The sequence below is a fragment of the Vicugna pacos genome, chromosome 13, assembly GCF_048564905.1.
Source record: "Vicugna pacos chromosome 13, VicPac4, whole genome shotgun sequence".
Classification (NCBI taxonomy): domain Eukaryota; kingdom Metazoa; phylum Chordata; class Mammalia; order Artiodactyla; family Camelidae; genus Vicugna; species Vicugna pacos.
The window spans coordinates 45414639-45433286 of NC_132999.1; the positions used below are offsets into that span (position 1 = coordinate 45414639).

At 49.5% G+C, this 18648-nt stretch overlaps 1 protein-coding gene across 1 annotated transcript; it reads left to right on the forward strand.

The window, feature by feature from the left end:
- The first annotated feature begins 1 nt into the window (after position 1).
- Positions 2 to 17003, forward strand: PEF1 (penta-EF-hand domain containing 1). The gene is made up of 5 exons (XM_006196908.4): positions 2 to 156; positions 8711 to 9026; positions 13328 to 13483; positions 13976 to 14119; positions 15998 to 17003. Exons 1-5 carry the CDS (start codon positions 133 to 135, stop codon positions 16225 to 16227), a joined length of 870 nt encoding a protein of 289 aa, XP_006196970.1. The 5' UTR covers positions 2 to 132; the 3' UTR covers positions 16228 to 17003.
- Positions 17004 to 18648: the final 1645 nt, after the last annotated feature.

Genomic DNA, 18648 nt, shown 5'->3' on the forward strand with positions numbered 1-18648 from the left:
CACTCCCGTCTACCCATGCTCCCAGGATCGACAGTTACATACACCCAATCATAAGCGGGCCCGCCCCATACCCAGGAGGAGGCGGGTTTGACAGAGGCCCCGCCCCTCGCCGCGTGTGACGTCAGAATCGCCATGGCCAGCTATCCGTACGGGCAGGTGAGTTTGTGAGGGGCGGGCGAATCCAAGTAGGGGCCTCGCCAAGTCCAGGCCCAGGACCTCCGGCTTCGCTTTCTCCCCACCTCCCGCCTTTCCCACGCTGAGGTTGCCTTCAGCGAGGTCTCGCGCAGGAGAGAAGGCAAAAGGGATGGTCGGTCGCTCCTGTCTCACGTCACTCAGGACTGCACGTCTGGGAGGTCGCGTCGCGCCCCCTTTGACGTCGCGCACGCGAAGATTTGGGGCCCTTGGACCCCAGAGAGTCAGGCTGGGCTTGGCTTGGGCTCCACACCTTCCCAGGGTTCCCGCTGGGGCCCCGGGCGGGGTCATCAACGCCAATAGAACGTTTAGAGCCCTGGTTCTTCGGTATCCTTTGGGGCGTCGGATAAAAATACACCCCTGACATACTGCATCTGAATAATCAGGAGAATCTGTGGTTTTAGCAGGCCGCACAAAGGAGCTTGTTTGAGCACTTAGTCCACCACCTCCATTTCACACACAGGAAAAATAAAACCCAGAAAAGACATGGAACTAATCTGAAGTCATGGAACCTAACTGAAGGCAGTTCGGTAGCAGAACCCAGAGCTGTCAATAGCTGCCTCTTCCCCACTTGCTAGCCTATCTAGATCCAGCCAAGAACACCACAGCAAGGTTTTTATGTGACCAGAGTCCGTTGTTGGGTGACAATGGTAGAGTGATGAAGTGCGGTTTAGAATCAGAGGAAGGTTCTCACCCTGGCTCCATTACTTAGTTTTGAGCCCTTGAGCAAGGCACTTTGTCTTTCTGGGCTGAAGTTTCCTCCTCTGTAAAACAGAGCCAAATAATAGGGTCTACTTTATAGAGCTGTTATGAAGTGTAACGAAGTGATGCTAGTAAAGCATTTGGTACTACTAAGTGCAACAGGTGTCACCTTTTAGTATTTTGATTTTTCCTAGATTCCTAGAAAGTCAGAGCTGGGAGGGCCCTCAGAAGAGTTCTTTAATTTTAAAAGGTGGAAACTAAAGCCCAGAGAGGGCTCCTGAGTTGCCCAAGATCACACTAACTTAGGAGATAAAACCCATGCAGGAAAAATTGGAAAACCAGGTCACATGGGATATTACTAAGTGTTGGACTGAGTATAATCACATACCAAAAGATGCTACAAGAGCCCTCTGAGGCAGTGCAGCCCTGTACAGTTTTTGCACATGGTATTTGGACCTCCGTTATCTCAGTCATGAAGGCTCTATAAACAGATCAGCAGAGATTATTCCCCCAACTTATAGCTGAGAAACAAACCCAAAGAGCTTAAGTGGCTTGCCCAAGGTCACACAGCAAATGAGGAGGCAAGGCTCATGCTAGAACTTAGACCTCATTTCATTGCATACTTAGCAGAGGTAGGGAAGAGAGAGGCCAGCATGAGCTAGGGTTAGGAGGAAGTATAACCTAGCAGTGTTTCCCAAGGTCGGTTCCATTTGCTGAGGCTTATGAGGTGTTAATAAGTATTTCTGATAGAGGAGTATTCTGTGGTTAGATAAGTTTGGGAAATACTCAGTTAAATACAGCTTAATAAGTTCATTCACCATGGGGCATCTCAGAATTCTTAATTTGTGAATATACATTGTAAATCTGCCAGAGAGGAATAGAGTATGTAGTGTTTCTTAAACTCACTTAACCATATGCCCTCCCTCCCTCTCCCCCCTACTTTTTTTGAGTCTGATCATTTCTTGATGTCACTGGTACTCCTGAGGAACATAATTTGGGAAAACATTGCTATGGTGCATTGTTTCTCGGTGGATGGTCTGCATCAGAGTCACCTGGCAGCTTGTTTAAAAAGCACATTTTCAGGTTCCACACCTCAGACCTGTTCTGTGCTTAGAAAGGGCCCAAGCATCTACATTTTAATAAGCTTTTGAAGGCAATTTTTATGCATCCTAGAAGCAGTGACATAGAAACTAAGAGCCTGAAATTCCAGGTTAGATAGAACTGGGCTAGAATCCTAATTCTCCTCTTTGATAATTACATGCCCTTGGACAGATCATCTAAGGACTCTGAGTCTCAGTTTCCTCACTTGTAAAAAGGGAGGAACAATACTTCATAGGGCTGAAAAGAGGATGAAATGTGATAAAGCCTGTAGGGAGCTTGGCGCATCTCTATCACGTAGTGCTGCTGGTGCGTGGTGGCATAGCTCTTGCTGCTGCGATCGCTGCCATCGTGCCATACCACCTGGGCTTATGCCCAGTGAAGTACTGAAATGGAACCCAGAGAGAAATGTGTCTCTAGTAGAGGAAGAAATACTTTTCCCCATCATACCTTTGTCCTCCTATCCAGCTCCTGGTCCATGGAGTTCCAAGAAAGGAAGTGGGTTGTTCGAAAGCACCCAAAGGCTTAGTGAGCACCATGTCCCCTCCACCCAGGACATAGCCCTGGAGGATTCCAGCCTATTGTTAGGAGTCAAACTCCTGTAATTTTCTCCTGCCTCCTGCCCCAGGGTCCTCATGCTTAGACTAGGTGTTGGAGGGATAAAACTCAAATTTAAGTTTTGGTCCTGTTGGGGAGCCAGCCCAATGGATTTCAGTGCTCAAGAACGTGGTCTTTATGGCCAGAGAGATTTGGCTTCAAATCCCTGCTCTGACATTTCCTTGTAGAAATTTCTTGCAAAAGTCTGAGGCTTGGGTTTGGTAAATTAAATTAAGTAAAGCAAATATTCCAAGTGGAAGAGCAATACAAATACATAAATTGTGATATCAGTGTGATAAGTATTAAATAGGAGTGTCAGGCTAGCACTCGAGCAATACCTCAGTCTTGAGGGGAGGAAGACTTCTTAAAAGAGGTGACATTTAAGCTAAAAACTGAATCTGCAGTAGGATTCAGTCCTGCAGTAGGCGTTAGCTGGGTGCAAAAAGGCATGGTTCTTCAGTAGAAGGGATAGTATTTACAAAGGCTGGGAAACAAGTAAGAGAGCCCTGTATTTTGGAAGAATTTAAGGAGATCAGTTGAGTTGTAGGGAAGAGGGGGCAAAAGGTAAGAAATGAGACCAGAAAGGTAAGCAATGACCAGACCCTAAAGGGCCTTGTCTGCCTTTTTGAGGAGTATGGACTTCATCCTAAGAGTTGTGAGGGAGTCGCTGAAGAGTTTTCTCTAATCCATGCTTTGGAGCTGTTAGCATGGGGCCCCGGGAGGTTGGGCTGAAGCAAGGAGACTGGAGGCAGAGAGACCAGTTTCAAGGCTTTTGAAGTAATCTAGATGAGAGAGAGCAGTGACCTGGTGAACATGGAGTTGGGAGGTGAAATTGAGGCAACTTGGTGCCTAATTGAGGTGACGGAAGGGAGGAAAGAGGAGGTGTCCAGGAGGCCACCAGCGTTTCCCTTCACTGAGATGGGGACACAGAGGGAGGAATAGATTCGGGGGGAAGCTCCAGGAGGTTGTTGAATAGGTGGGTCTGCAGCTCAGAAGAGATGAAGCTGGAGAGAGGGATTTTGGAGTGTCAGCAGAGAGGTAGTAATTGAAGTCATGAGACGGTTCTTGGCTCACTGTTTATTGGCTGCAGGTTTCTGGCCTTTAAATATTTTAGGAGGCTCTGCTGGTGAATGCGCAAACCCCTCCTGTTGTCTTGTGAATGTTTAACCCCTTAGAATGGGCTCTAGCCTCCTCTCGTGGGCACTTGCACGGTAGCTTCAGAGCACAGGCTTGTCTTTGCAACGCAGCCTACTCTTCTCTGTGAGGACTCAGTGTGGACCAACCTTTGACATCTCTGTGTCTTGAGGGTAGAAGAATGAGCCCTCAGAGCCAAAAGAAAATGTGGGACTTTCTGAGTGGGTTACTTGGGAGGGTGTGAGCTCCCCACCACTTACAGGAATGCAAACGGAGATTCCAGATAGTGCTTCAGAGCTTCCCTCATTGACTGAGAGGCCCTACTGGGAGGTCTTTGGGATCTCTTACAATACTGTGGCTCTCAAATTGGGTCTAGGTGCTGGGGTGAAAAAAAGGATAAAATTCTTCTTCTGAGTCTCCCTGATACCGGGCTTCAAGCCTCTAAAAGATCACCTGATCCCACTCTTCCCACTTCAGCCCTGCCCAGGGTAGAAATCCATCATATTTGACAGATACATTTAGGACGGTCCCTGACACTGGCACGTGGTGGATGCTCACTCATTTATTGAGTGAACACCCAGAAGAGGGTAGAGTAGTAGTCATGCAGACCCTGTTTTGAATCACCAGTTCTAGCTGTGTCATCACAGACATGTGATTAAACTCTGTGCACCTTAATTTTCTTATCTGTAAAATGGGGATCATAGCACTTACTTGATAGGACTGAGGATCAGGGAGAGCCTCAATAAAATGTTAATTGCCCCCTCCCCCCATTCAAATGTATCAAATGTTGGTTCTATGCAATCAGTAAAGATGCAGGGTAAGTTTTCTGTGATGTTTTGGAAACCATGGTTAATGAACTCTTCCTGTCTTTTTTTTCTTTTACAATCTTGTGTTTATCAGCATGAACTACTCTTGGAAAAACTGTTAAAAGGGTTGGCCGCATGGCATGGAGTAGTATGAGAACATGGAGTCAGGCACTCTGGTTTTCATTCCTGGTTCAGATATTTACTAACAACTCTGTGACCCTGGGAACCATCTTCTCCAGCCTGGATTCTGGTGGTTTCACTTTCTTCATCTTCTGGTGCAAGCTAGAAACCTGAGTCATTCTAAACACTTCTCTTTCCTCACTCCCCCCTCTGTTGCTTCCCTAACCTAATTAGTTGCCAAGTCATGTCTGGTCTATCTCTGAAATAGCTTCAGATTCCATCCCGTTCTCTCTGAGTCTGCTGTCTGGTTCCAGCCCTGCGTGTCCAGCACCTAGGCTGCTGCCTCCCCCGCTAGCTCATCCTCCACACTGCCGCTGACACTACCGCTGGTTAGTTCGCAAAACAAGGCTCTGATCACGTTTCTTCCCTGTTGGAAACCCTTCTATGGCGCTCTGTTTCCTCCAGCATAAAGCCCCAGATCTTTAGAGTGGTATTTGTTTGTTCACATTTTTATGGAGGCTTGCCCATTCCAGGCACTCTGCTGGACCCTGGGGTACCACAATGAATGAGGCCCAGTGTCTGCCCCTGGGGAGCTCACTGTTGCGTGACAGAGAGAAACTGCTTGAAGACGCAGTTACCCACCAGCTGACTGAAATGCGGCAGGAGAGGTGATTGGACAAGGAGCGTGTAAAGAGACTGCCTTTTGGAGCTCACGTTGCATTCCTGCCTCTGCCCCCTGCTTTTTAGCCCACACCCTGACCCCTCCATGCTCGCTCGTAGGTCTGTGCCTTTGTCTTTCTCTGTGCCTTTGTCTTTCTTCTCCCTTCTGTCTGGAATGTCCTTTGCTGCCTGCCTTTTGGGGAATGTCTGTGCATCCTTCAATGCCAGCTCCAATATTACTCCTGCCTCCTCCAGGAAGCCTTCCTTAACCCACTGCCTGCATTTGTTCATTTGATTGCTCATTTAATCTTTAACAGACAGAACCAATTCCTCTGGCCATGCTTCCTTGATAGCATTTAAGTAGATTTTTCTGATGACACTGATCAGATTGCATCATAGTTATCTGGGGCTCCTCAAGGCCAGCCCTGTTTAGTTTTGTGCCCCCAAGCCTAGCAGAGAGCCTAGCACAATATATTGCTCTGTAAATGCTTGCCAAATGAATGAAGTCTTTTAACAGTTGTGCACCTCAGTTTCTTCATCTGAAAGTAGACCTACTAATTATATCTTCTTTTTTTCTGTTAGAGGATTGTTGGCAGGATTTGGCCAGTAGCATTTGTGTGTATGTGAAAGTGCTTTGTAAACTGTACATGTGAGTAATAAATATATATAAATAAATATATATATTATTTATATATATTTATAAAAATAAATAAATAAATAAATATATTTATTTATTTATTAAACACCTTTATTGTGGTATGGTTCCTATACAGTAAACTACACGTGAGGGCTTTAATGCAGGGCAGAAAGAAAAGGGTTCAGTTGCTGCCAGGCTGCACCAGACACCTGGATTGTGATTACGCCAAAGCCAGAAGATCTGCCTGGCAGCACCAGCTTGCTTGGTGTGGGGGCATTTCCCAGGGGGAAGGGCTGTTCAGATGCCCTAAGCCACGTCCGTGAATGGCTTTGCTCACAGGGCTTCTTGTGGACTGGCTACTTCCTAGCTTGGTGTCCAACCTGTTCTTTTGGGTGTGCCTAGACTCTGCAGAGTCCCCACCCCATTTCTAGCCTACTGTGCTTTGGAAAGTGCCCCACTGCTTAAGGAAAGAGCACTGTAGCAGGAGGGAGTGGGAGTCACTGCGCTCTGATGTGCATGGGGAGTGATCTAACTCCACCTCTGCCTCCCACTCACAGCGGTTCTTGAGCAAGTCCCTTCCCCTCAGTTGGCCTTAGTTTCCCCATCTGTAAACCGACGGGGTTAGGTTGAAGAGGTCTGCTGGGCACCTCTCCCATCGCCCTCTCCAGCGGAATCTTTTTTATTCTTTAAGTCCTAATCCAAATGCTGCTTTCCCATGGAAACCCTCCCCAGTTTCACCCTCCTTTGTGGTCCCATGGTGCATGGCTTATGTCTTCATTTTAAAGACCTATTTCCTTATGTTGTTTTGTTAGATGTTATAGAGAATGTTTCCATGCCTCTCGTATCAACTGTGAGCTCCTTCAGACATTTGACTTTCCTTTAAACACCCCGGCCCCTAGAGTTTACCTGGCTCAGGGCTTTGATGATAAGAATAATCATAATTAATATAATAACAATAGAAGCTATGAATTATGCCAGACACTGTTGTAAGAACTATTTTTCTTATATTAATGGTTTTCAAACTGACTTCTGAACCACTGTGAGGGTTCCGCAGGGCTCCCTCACACGCTGGCAAAGGAGGGGCCTGCATGGTTGGGGCTCTTAAGTCTCCGCTTTCAACCAGAGCAGCTTTCTTTTACCACTTTTTAAATTTCTATTTATCAGAAGGTTCTTTAGCTAAAAATGATACTGACAAAATTCTGCCATATTCATTTCTTGTAATCTGCAGAATAATGAGGAAGGGGTTATTTTATTTTACTTGAGAAGAAATAGGCTTAGAGAGATGAAGCCACTGGCCCATGGTCATGAACTCAGCTGATGAGAACAGAGTTTTGAGTTGGGATTGGCCTGTGGCTTCATCCTCGGTGAGGGAGTCTTGCCACTAGCTATGGCAGCTTCCAGGGCAGAAGAGCTCCCACGATGCTGAGTGGGGAAGGTGGAGGGCCTGCTTCCCCCCGTCTCTCAGAAACCTCTCTTCCTTGAGCAAGCAGACCCTCTTTAGGTGAAGTATGAGTCTGGCCTTAGCCTGGAGGCTAGCTGTCCAGGAAGCTAGCGAACACAACTACGAGAGGAAGTCTGGGCTCTCACTAGCTAGGCCACTGGTGTGCCTTCTGGGTTGAGCTGGACCATGTCTAGATGATACCGTCCTCACCATCCTCAGAGCTGGGCCCAGCTGCTCTCTGCCCTTGAGCCAGCCTGTCTGCAGATATGTTGGGGCTGTGTTCCCCTAGGCCTTTTGCTGGCCATTTAGGGAGATGGAGCCGAACACTCTGAGCTTCAGGGATCCCTGGCTAGTGGCATGGGGACATGGACAAGAGAGGGAGTGCTCCCATGTATGCTCTAATGGACACATGACCTGGGCTTAGCAGTAGGAGACCTGGATTCTGGCCCCAGACCCTTGGCACAGTTCTTGTGTGATTTTTCTGGACTCGCGTTTCCTCCACCATAGCAAAGTGCTACTGTTGCTGGTGTGCACTGAGTGCTTACTTTGTGCTAGGGCCCGTTTCAGAGCCCCTTACATGACTGGCCTTATTTCATTCATACACTAACCTGAGAGGGAGGCAGGCACTATTAGCACAAAGGATAGTGAGGCTTAGAGAGGGTAAGTCGTTAGACCAGTCAGTAAGTGGCAGACCCCAAACTTGAACTGGTCTTTTTCACTCTTAACCATTGTCTTTTATTGCCTTAGGAATAAAGTCTTGCCTGTTTGTCTCACAGAACTGTGAGTGAGGCTAGGGAAGTGTTTTTGCATCATGAGCTAGAGTGGGGTGAGGAAGGAATGCTATGGATGAATCTTTGCTGTGGATACATCATTTGTGACTGAAGAGGGTCAGGGGCATGTGGTGGAGATCACATTTGCACTGTGAATTCTGCGCCTAGAGATGGGGTACCACAGGGTGAGGATTTGGAATTCAGTTTGATTCTTCTGCCTGCTCACTCATACAGTAAATATTTACTGAGCATCCATTCTGCCCTGAGGGCTGGGGATAAAGTGGCAAACCAGACATGATCCCAGCCCTTATGGAGCCCCTTGGTGTGCAGGGAAGGGCAGCCAGGAGGGCAGGTCATTGGCAACATGACTTTGGGTAAACTGTATCTCCTAGAAGCCTCAGGTTCCCCATCTGAGCAATGGGATCATAACTCCAGTCCAGCCTATAGGATCAGTTGAAAGAATGGCAGTGGCAGTACTTTATGACTGTAAAGTGCCAGACTATGGCTAGCTTCTGACCCTATCGTTCTGACTGATGTCTTGCTCTTCTTGCAGGGCTGCCCAGGAGCTGGAGGACAAGCGCCCGGGGCCCCCCCCGGTAGCTACTACCCCGGAGCCCCCCATAGTGGAGGGCAGTATGGTAGTGGGGTACCCCCTGGTGGTGGATATGGGGGAGGTCCTGCCCCTGGAGGGCCTTATGGACCACCAGCTGGTGGAGGACCCTATGGACACCCCAACCCTGGGGGGCTCCCATCCGGAACGCCAGGAGGACCATATGGCGGTGGGGCCCCCGGGGGCCCCTATGGTCAGCCATCTCCAAATTCCTATGGTGCCCAGCATCCTGGGCCTTATGGACAGGGACCTCCTCCAGGTAAGTAGTGATCTTGGACTCCAGGTGCCCCCAGCCTTGCTGTGAGTTACCCAGCACCCTTCCTTGCCCTTCCTGTGAATGTGCAGGTAGCCTGGTCTCTGATGCCTTAGCATCTTGCCTCCAGCTTCAGCTTTCATTAGCAGAGTGAGAACTCTGTTAGTTAGCTTTGCTGTGGTAACAGCAACTCCAAAATCTCTTTGGCTTACAACGACAAACATTTATTTCTGTTGCTCATTCACACTTATTTACTCTTGCGTACATGTTGGCAGCTGCAGGCTTGGCTGCTGAGGTTCTGCTCCACGTGTCTTTTCTTTCCAGGATCCAGGCTGGAGGGGCGGCATATCCCCTATTTGGGTTATGCTGTTCTCATGGCAAACAAAAAGAGCAGGAGAGCGAGCACGACGCCTCCTAAAGCTTCTGCTTTGAAGTTCTTTATATATCTTCTACTCAAGTTTATTGGCCAAACCACATCCTCTGGTCAAGCCTGACATCAGATGGATAGGAGTGGATACTCCTATCATTGGAGGGGCTCTGCTAACTACCAGGCAGGGAGAGGATGCACAGTGCTCTTTCAGGGAAACCGGGGAGGGGTGGCTTAGCAAATAACTGGAGATAATACTGCAGTCTCAGGGGGAGGAACCCCATTTATGTGTAAGAGAGACTGACCATTATATGTAGAAAGGCAAGGTAGCATAGTTGTTGAAAGCTTGGGCTTTTGAGACCAGACCACTTACTGACTGATCAAGTTACTTCATCTCTTTAAGCCTCAGTGTCCACATCTATAAAATGGGTAAATGTTACTAGCTCACCAGATTGTTTTTTGTTTTTTTTAATTAAAGTATAGTCGATTTACAATGTTGTGTTAATTTCTGGCGTACAGCAAGATTGTTACTAAAGATTAAGTGAGAAGGTGCAAGTAAACACTGGGCACAGTGTCTGGCACATGGCAGGGGCTTAGTAAGCAATGTTCTGTGAGAAGACTTGTTCTGGGGCTTTCTCAGCAAAGAGGCATTCGGCATCTAACGTGATGGCAGATGTGCCAAGGGCCATACCACCGAAAGATGCTGAGGCAGGCAGGAGAGTGATAGAGTGAGATGGGGAAGGATAAAGAGCAAGAGACAGTAAAGGCGAGGTACTGGACAAGATGGGGGAAGGGATTTGGCAACTCATGGAGGCAGAGAATTTTAGGTGGGGGCTTCAGGCTCAGTGAAGATTTCTGAGTAGTTTCTGATAGAGGGTGAGGGACGGTGAGTGTCCATACCCCTGCGTCCTCCCAGACTCAGTCAGCCTCTTCACAGCACGCTGGTTCCCAGGAGGCCACACCAGCAGTGAGGCAACTCTGGTGCACTTGCAGAGCCTCCGGGGAAGGGTACTGCCGGGGAGCTCAGCATCTTAGCATACATACCCGGCAGGTGGCCAAGGGAGAGTCTTGCCCTTGAGGGTTCTAAACACTGTGAGCCAGTGGCATTTATCTCAGCAGAGCTGGAGCTGCAGGCCGTTTGCTTTTAGCTCAGCAGCTTGCTGGTGGATTTCCTCCTCGGTTTAAAATCTTGTCCCTGAGCCTACGTGAGGTCATTGCAGGGAAAGGAAGCTGGCTGTGAGGCTTATCTCTCCAGGGCTGCAGAGGAGCGGAGAGATGTGCTTCAGACTCTTAGCTGCTCACCCTCAGCCCACCTTCCTCTCACCCGGCCATCATTGCCTCCTCTCCAGTGCCTCCAGTGAGCTCCCAGAGCAGTGCTTTTTAAAGCATGATCCACACACCTGCCTTGGAGTCACCTGAAGGCCCCACCTTAGGCCCACTGACTCCAGGTCTAAAGGTTGAGCACCTGCTCTTCAGGAGAGATGTGACCATTAAAGGTGCCCCACTGCCCACAGGAAAGATCCTCAGGGCCCTCGACTCCCAAAGGGCCTTTCCAGCTCCTCACCTGCCATTGCTCCTCCCTCCCGTCAACCCAAGACCCCTGGGAGTACTCCAGACACACTCTGTGCCTTTCCAACATGCTTTTTCTTCTTCTCAGCCTGGTTTAAATAGCCCTTCCTCTGTGAAAATGTGACTGCACATTCCAGGCCTTCTGTGAACACTTGATTTTACTGTTGTCTCATTTAACCATCACAACAACCCTGGGAAGTAGATGCATTTTAGAAATGGGGATCAGTACACAGACAATGAAACAGTGTATCTAAAGTCATGCAGGCTAGTAAGGATTAGAGCTCTTTGCTTCAGAGCCTGAGCTCCCCTGTGCTAACTGCACAGACCACACGTCACAGAGACTCCTGCTGGCGCCTGTGGCCTCCTCTCCCCCATGGCACAGTGGCCGTTTTAGGTAAAAGGGTGGGACCTGCCTGGATTTCCCAGCTGAGGCAGTCAGACTAGTCCCACAGTCAGCAAACCTTTTTCCTTTAGGACTGGGTGGTGGTTTCTGTGCTGTGTCTCATACTGCGTTGTGTGAAGGAGCCCTTTTTGTGTCCTGTCAGCTCCCTAGGTTTCCCAATACTGTGTAACTGGCTTTATCCCAAAAGGTCTGGTCTTCTGTGCTTCTCCACTTTGATCTGCCACCCTTTCCTCTCACCCCCAGCTCACCCTGCGTGTCTTTCCAAATGAATGACCCTTTCTTCCATCTTCCCACATACACAAAAAGCTCCCAGACACACAAAGCTGTTTGAAGCACGACAACAACATGAATAATCAGCAGTTATGTAGTGTTTCGATGGTGCCAGGTGCTGATTTAATGGTTTTTATGTATTAATTATGTCTGCACAATAACCGTATGAAGTTGATGCTGTTGTGTGCTCATTCCACAGATAAGAAAACTGAAACACAGAGAACTTATATAACTTAACCAAGGCTGCTCATGGGAGAGCTGGGGCTTGAACCATGAAGCCAACTCTAGCATGAATCGAGCACCTCCCCTTTCCGTGTCCGGCTCCGTGCTAGCTCCTGGGGAGTCAGAAATGAGCTGGGCTGAGGTCTTGCCCACAAGTTGCTCCAAGTCTAACCTGGAAGAAGTAGGGAGAAACATGTACACAGTGGAGTGATTATAGAGAGAGGTGTATGAAGGAGAGAGGAAGGAGGCCTGTCCAGGGCTGGAAGAAGAAGGAATGCTTTATGGAAGGAACAGGGTTTTATTTGGATTTTGAAGGATGGATGGGAAACGAATGCAAAGAGATGAGGGAGAAGGGGGTATGAGGCGGAGAGAACCCAGTGAGTAAAGGCTTCCTGGGGTTGGGGCTGTGCAGGTCTGGGTGTGAGCAAATGTATTAGGCATCGAGGCTGGAACAGGGTGCAGGTCTGGGTGAGAGCAAGTGTATTAGGCATCGAGGCTGGAACAGGTGGACGGGGTAGAGTGACAAGTAGATGGGGGTAAACCACATTGTGGAGGAATTAGAATGCTGTTTTAGGGATGCTGGACTTTATTTTGTTGGCAGTGGGGAGCCTTTGAAGAATTTTGAGTTGAGGTGGGGGGAAATTGGTGAAAACAGAGAGGAATTTTATAGAGATTACTCGGTAGGAAGTGCTGGGTGGCGGAGAGTCATTGTAAAGATGACTTGGTTAGGATTTTTCCTGGTCCAGGTGAAGGGTGTCTGAATCAGGGCAGGTGCACTAGGAACAGGGAGGAGATGATGCCTGTGTGTGGAACAGCCAGCATTGGGCAGCTGTTTGGATGTGTCGAGTGAGGAGGTGTCAGAGATATCTGCAGGGAGGTTTGGAGATGGGGATGCACATGGCACACTGGTGGTGATGGGGAGGAAAGAGAGGTGGAGCTTCGTGACCACCCACACTCTGGTAGCTGCAGATAGGATATGCCAACTCTTACTGTGCCGGAGCAATCAGGGATGGGTCGGACCTGGTGTCCCCCCCAGAGAGCTCCCTACTGCTACGACTCTCAAAGTGCTTGTCTCTGGGCTGTGCGTGTTAGGTGCTTAGCAAACTTTTTTGGGGTTCCCAGTCTGTGGGGAAGAGATAATCCCCCTTTTCAGAGAATTCTTAATCTTCCAGACAAGTCCGTGTTCCTTAGAAACTTAAATAGAGAAGTGACTAGAGCACTAGAGGAAAAGCGTAAAGGATTTATGGAGTAGAAATCAACTGCAAATACTTCTGAGTTTACACAGAAGGTCCTTTTCTACCAGAGTAAGGATGATGGCTTGATGGAAGACAGGGACGGGGTAGGTGGATTTATGAGGCTTTTAGGATGGGGAAAACCTGTAGTCAGGGAGGCACTAAGGCTGGCCCTTCCCAGCATTTCTGCGGATTGGTCTTGAGACCTATGTCTGATTCCCCTGGTTGGCACCCCTTCCTGCAGGTGGCGCTCCTCCCAATGTGGACCCCGAGGCTTACTCCTGGTTCCAGTCAGTGGACTCTGATCACAGTGGCTACATCTCCATCAAGGAGCTGAAACAGGCCTTGGTCAACTCCAACTGGTCCTCATTCAACGATGAGACATGTCTCATGATGATAAGTGAGTCCTAGCCCTTCCCTGTGGGCTCGAGCTGAGGCCGAGCCACTTCCTGTCTGATGATAGGTAGATGGGAGGCCATTCTGAGGAGAAATATTTTGGACAGGGAGGAATTTCAGGCAGGAAACTGGGTTCAAGGCAAGGTCCCTTAGACAGGGAGCTCTTTTCCTTAGATCAATTCTCAAGTTCTAGACCTTACTGAGTCTTAGGCTGACTCAGTTTCTCATTCTGCACAAATGAGACTCCCTGTCCTGGTAGGAGATGGCAGGGGGTGGTCAGCCCCCAAAGCTGCAGAAAAAATGCAGTTCTGGCAGTGGTGGGGCTGAGGGTGACCGGGGGTGGCACTGGTACAATACTTGATATGGGTATGTCTTGGGGACATCTGGGCCTCAGGCCTCGTTTCTATGGCGCCTTGTACTCTGGCCTAGGGAGGAAGGCTGCCTCACTGGTCTCTGAGAACCTTAGTCTTGAAGCTTTCTTTCCCTTCCCTCCAAGACATGTTTGACAAGACCAAGTCAGGACGCATTGACGTCTATGGTTTCTCGGCCCTGTGGAAATTCATCCAGCAGTGGAAGAACCTCTTCCAGCAGTATGACCGGGACCGCTCGGGCTCCATTAGCTACACAGAGCTGCAGCAAGGTGAGGGCCGTGCCCGGGACTCAGTGCACAGGTGGAGCTGGATCTTTCTCTTTCTCCCAAAGACAGAGCATGGGGTTCCCTCTAGCCTCTGACCACCAAATGTCCCACTGCACTCACTATAAGATGCTGCCCTCAGCACAGGCCCACTCCCCACCCTTTCTGTGACCTGACTGGGCAGTAAGCTGAAATCCAGGGCAAGGAAACACCTGGCTACTGGATCAGGGCTGGACTCTGGCGATGGGATATCTGGCAGCGCTAGGAGAGACAGGCCCAGCCGGCAGGGAGCCTTGGGGATGGAAACTCGGCAGCCTGGGGCACTTTGAGACCAGGACGTGTGGCTTGGGTGGCTCCTTCCTCTCTAGTTTCCAGCATGCAGAATGGAAAGTGTCCTGTAGAGGGGCTTAGAAAGATGGCTTCTGTTGCTAGTTCTGCTAGAAGACAGTTTCTTTCCAGCTCTGGAACCTAGACCACTCTAAAAATTGCAGTTGGGTAAGATGACCCAGCTTAGCCACAGCTCCAGGTCTGGTTCCACTTCTTAGTCTAGAGGATGGGTAGTTAGTGCGGTGTTGAGAACCAGACAGGGAGCTTTGCCACCTGAGAGGGAGAGAGGACTCCCCAGAGAACCCAGCCGCTTGCCCTGGACACAGATTTCAGTCATACTGAGAAGCTCTGTGGGTGGGGCAGGCGGTTGGGGCAGCCCCCCGGTGGAAGGGAAAGGAGGCAACCTGGACTGAGCACCTAAACTCTGTTGCCAGATCCAGTGATGGACATTGGTGAGGGTGATACTATCACAAGAAAGCTAATATTTATTGAATGCTTGCTATGGGCCAGGCACTGTAATAAGCATTTTTTATATGTTACATCATTTTTTTCTATTTTTGTAACATTTTATATAACTCATAAAACAGTGCTTGTACAAAAATTCACACAAAGTTGCTAGAGAGCATACAATTTCCAAATATGTCCTGGGTTTTTGTCACATTTAGTTTTCTAAGGATGCACTCAAAATGTTACATCATTCTTTCTCCCATGCGATAGCCGCTTTATCTTATTCCCCACCCTTAGATGAAGGATCCCTTATTATTACCCCTTTTACAGAAAAGAAAACTGAGGCATAGTCTAGATAACTTACCCAAGGGCCACATAGGAAAAACGGAGCTGAGATTTTAGCCTGAGCTGGTAGATTATACAGAGAAGAAGGAAGCATCCCAGGTAGAGAGATTGGGGAGCAGCATGGAGGCTGTGACCTTGGAACTGCCCCACAGCCTCGCCTGGGGGGATGATGATGACTTTATTAGTTTTAACAAATAACACTGAGTGCTTGTTATGTGCCAGGCACTATGCCCACAGGCACTATGCCAAGTGCTTTGCTTGATCACTTCCTCTAATCCTTATTAGAACCTATAAGGTAAGTATTATCCCCATTTTAGAGATGGTAAGACAGAGGCTTAGCAAGGTTAATAAGCATCTTACTGGGGGGCTGTCTTGACTCCAGAGCAGGCTTTCATAGCCTCTGTGCTGAGCTGCCTCAGACATCTGCCCTGAGCAGGGTGGCCCGAGGGGGCTTAGGCTTCTGTCTGTAATGCAGAGGTCAAAGATGAGCACAGACAGACTGGTGGCACTCTGGGACCCTACAGACCCCTAAATAAACAGATGGCAATGGAAATTTGGAGAAAGAGGGATGGGGGCCTTCCATCTAAGGAAAGCATCCAGACACAGCCTCTGGCGTGCCTCTGCCATCTTGGACACCCCTCAGGACGTCTGTCCTGTTTCTGCTTTGGTTCCAGTCCCCTTGGAGTTGCTGAACTGCTGAGCACTGGTCAATGGCAGTGCTCACAGCAAGTTTTTGTGTCTGCTCTGTGTGCCCCACCTCTCCAGCTCTGTCCCAGATGGGCTACAACCTGAGCCCCCAGTTCACCCAGCTCCTGGTCTCCCGCTACTGCCCGCGCTCCGCCAATCCCTCCATGCAGCTCGATCGCTTCATCCAGGTATGCACCCAGCTGCAGGTGCTGACCGAGGCCTTCCGGGAGAAGGACACAGCTGTGCAGGGCAACATTCGTCTCAGCTTCGAGGACTTCGTCACCATGACAGCCTCTCGGATGCTATGACCAGCCCATCTATAGAGTGGGGAGTGCACCAGGGGACCTTTCTTGGCTCCTAGAGTGGAGAAGCATGTGGGCTTCTCTTCTTTTCCTGCCCCTCCTAAAAAAAGAATTCTCCCTTGCCTGATGCAGCACTGTTTCCAAAGAGGGCTGGGAGTTCTATGTCATAGCCACCAAATAGTGGGGACCTGGGCTGAGACCACATAGATAGGTGCCTGACCTTGGAAAAGCCTGGAAGCTGAATTACAACCCTGAGCATTTAAAAGGCACAGCCTTGCACCAGGTGCAAGAGATGCCGGTCACTGCAAGAAGTTAGTGTCTAATCGGCTGGCTCCAGCCTCTAGCTTTCCTTCTATGCCCTGACGCCAGTGTTAAGTGTTCATCAGCCTCTTACCTGTGTTCCGTCACGCGTGCTGTCTTGTCAGATGGACCCAGTTTCTCCAAAGTGCAGTCTGACCAAGGGTGAGAGATTTGCCCGCATGACCAGTGGCTTGAATTCCACCCCACAAGTCCGTGTGTGTTGAATTCTAGTTGCCTGTGGCTGTCCCTGCTCAGGAAGCTTGGACAGTCTGCTCCCTGGGCATCTTTGGCCAGGCTACCCCTCTGCAGCTTGGGCCCCTCACTTGCCCCTCTGCTTGGCTTCAGTCCCCATGGGACAGGTTGCCACCTCCCACTGCCAATCCTTTTTTTTATTTGCAGTTTTTTCATTCGGGGCCAAAAGTTCAATGAAACTGTAAGCTTCAATAAAAAGATAAAACTCTGGAGTTCCACATTTTCCACCACACCTTCCCAACTACAAGTTCATCCATTCAGTCACTCATTTATTTTTCCATTCAAGGAATATTTAAGTAAATAGTATAAACCATGCCATGCAGAAAGAAGCCGCTCAGGAGGATATGGCCTCCATGGGGCTGCTCTCACTTACCAGGGTGAAATTAAGTGTAGCGACCTGCCAGGTTGAGTTCTAGAAGCCTACTGTGTATTTTATAACGATTTTAGGGCTGGCATTCTGGGCTAGAAGCAGCCACTCCAAACTTTTCACAGCATGGCCTTTTTGTTATCTCAAGCCCTAGTTCTGTCTTCAAGACAAATTGCATTTATGAAGTCATAACTTTCCCCCCATTTTTACCAAGCACAGACATCTGTACTTGCCAGCTGGATCTTTAAATCAGCGTGGTAACCAGCCTACACTGAATGTCTATAGTATCTGCAAAGTTGCAGTCCGAAGCCAAGACACCAGCCATTTTGGTTTGCTTGGGGGGTCTTATGCTGGGTAATGGTGAGCTAATCTTTTTCCTTCTGGGTTGGGGAAGCAGCTCAGTGAGGCCCCGCAGCCATGTCAGGCTCAGCCAGTTCAGCCCCATTCTCCTCTGGGCTGCAGTTGTGCTAGAATCCTAGAATTAGGTAGAATCCAATTCCCAGAGGTCAGCCCCACCTGGAGCTAGAACCCTCTCCATTACCCCACTGTGAGTCTGGCATCTGCTTGCCAGCCTCCAGTGTCAAATAAGTCAGTGCCTTTCCAGGCAGCCCATTTCCTCCTTGACTAGTGGGAACTTCTTCCTGACGTGGACTCCAGATCCTGCCACGTTGAAAACACCACCCATTGGTATGGTTTTCTCTCTCGGGCCACCCAGAACATATTTCACCCCTTTCTGCTTGCCAGCCCTCTAGACATCTGGCACCTGCCACCACATTCCCCTAGTCCCCACTCCCTTTGGCATCCTGGTCACCTCCTCTGAATTTTCCCCAGCTCATTTGAGTCCCCCAAAATGGCCCACTGTGGTGCGGGGTTCAACCAGCAGAGAACAGTGTAGAACTGCAGCCCTTCGGGGAGCGGCTGTTGTTTCTTTGCTTCCACTGAGCCAAGTGTCTCCCGAAGCCCCCATCTAGAATGGTGCCGGTCACACACTCACCCTTGTGCTCAGCTGGGGTGAGGAACCCAGGACCTGGGTTCATCCTTGTGGGCATGGTCGGTTCTGAGCTTGGGGGCCAGCCCTCATACCTTATTCTGCACGCCGCCCCTCCAGCCTGGCTACAAACTACACAGCTTTGGATCCTGAGGCCAGCGGGAGAGGGGAGTGGGCAGGACAGCCCACCCTGCCTGGCAGGACGGCACGTCTATGGAAACGTTCACACGAGCTGGGCTGGTGAGTCATCTGGAGAGCGGGATGACGTGCTCAGACCACTCCCTCCACCTGCTCTGCCTACGAGGAGGGGAGCTAATGCATTCCTGGGCTGGGCCCCTGGCAGGAGCTTGGTTTTGCCCCACTTCTTGACGGGTGAGGTCAGCGGGAGCCCGCAGCACCATTAATCAAGTTAAGCAGACCCGGCGGTGCGCATGGCTGAGCTGGCCTCTGCCAGCTGCCTCCCGCTCCTCTCAGTGGAGAGTGCTTCAGACTGCATTCCACCCCCTGCTCTGGCAACAAG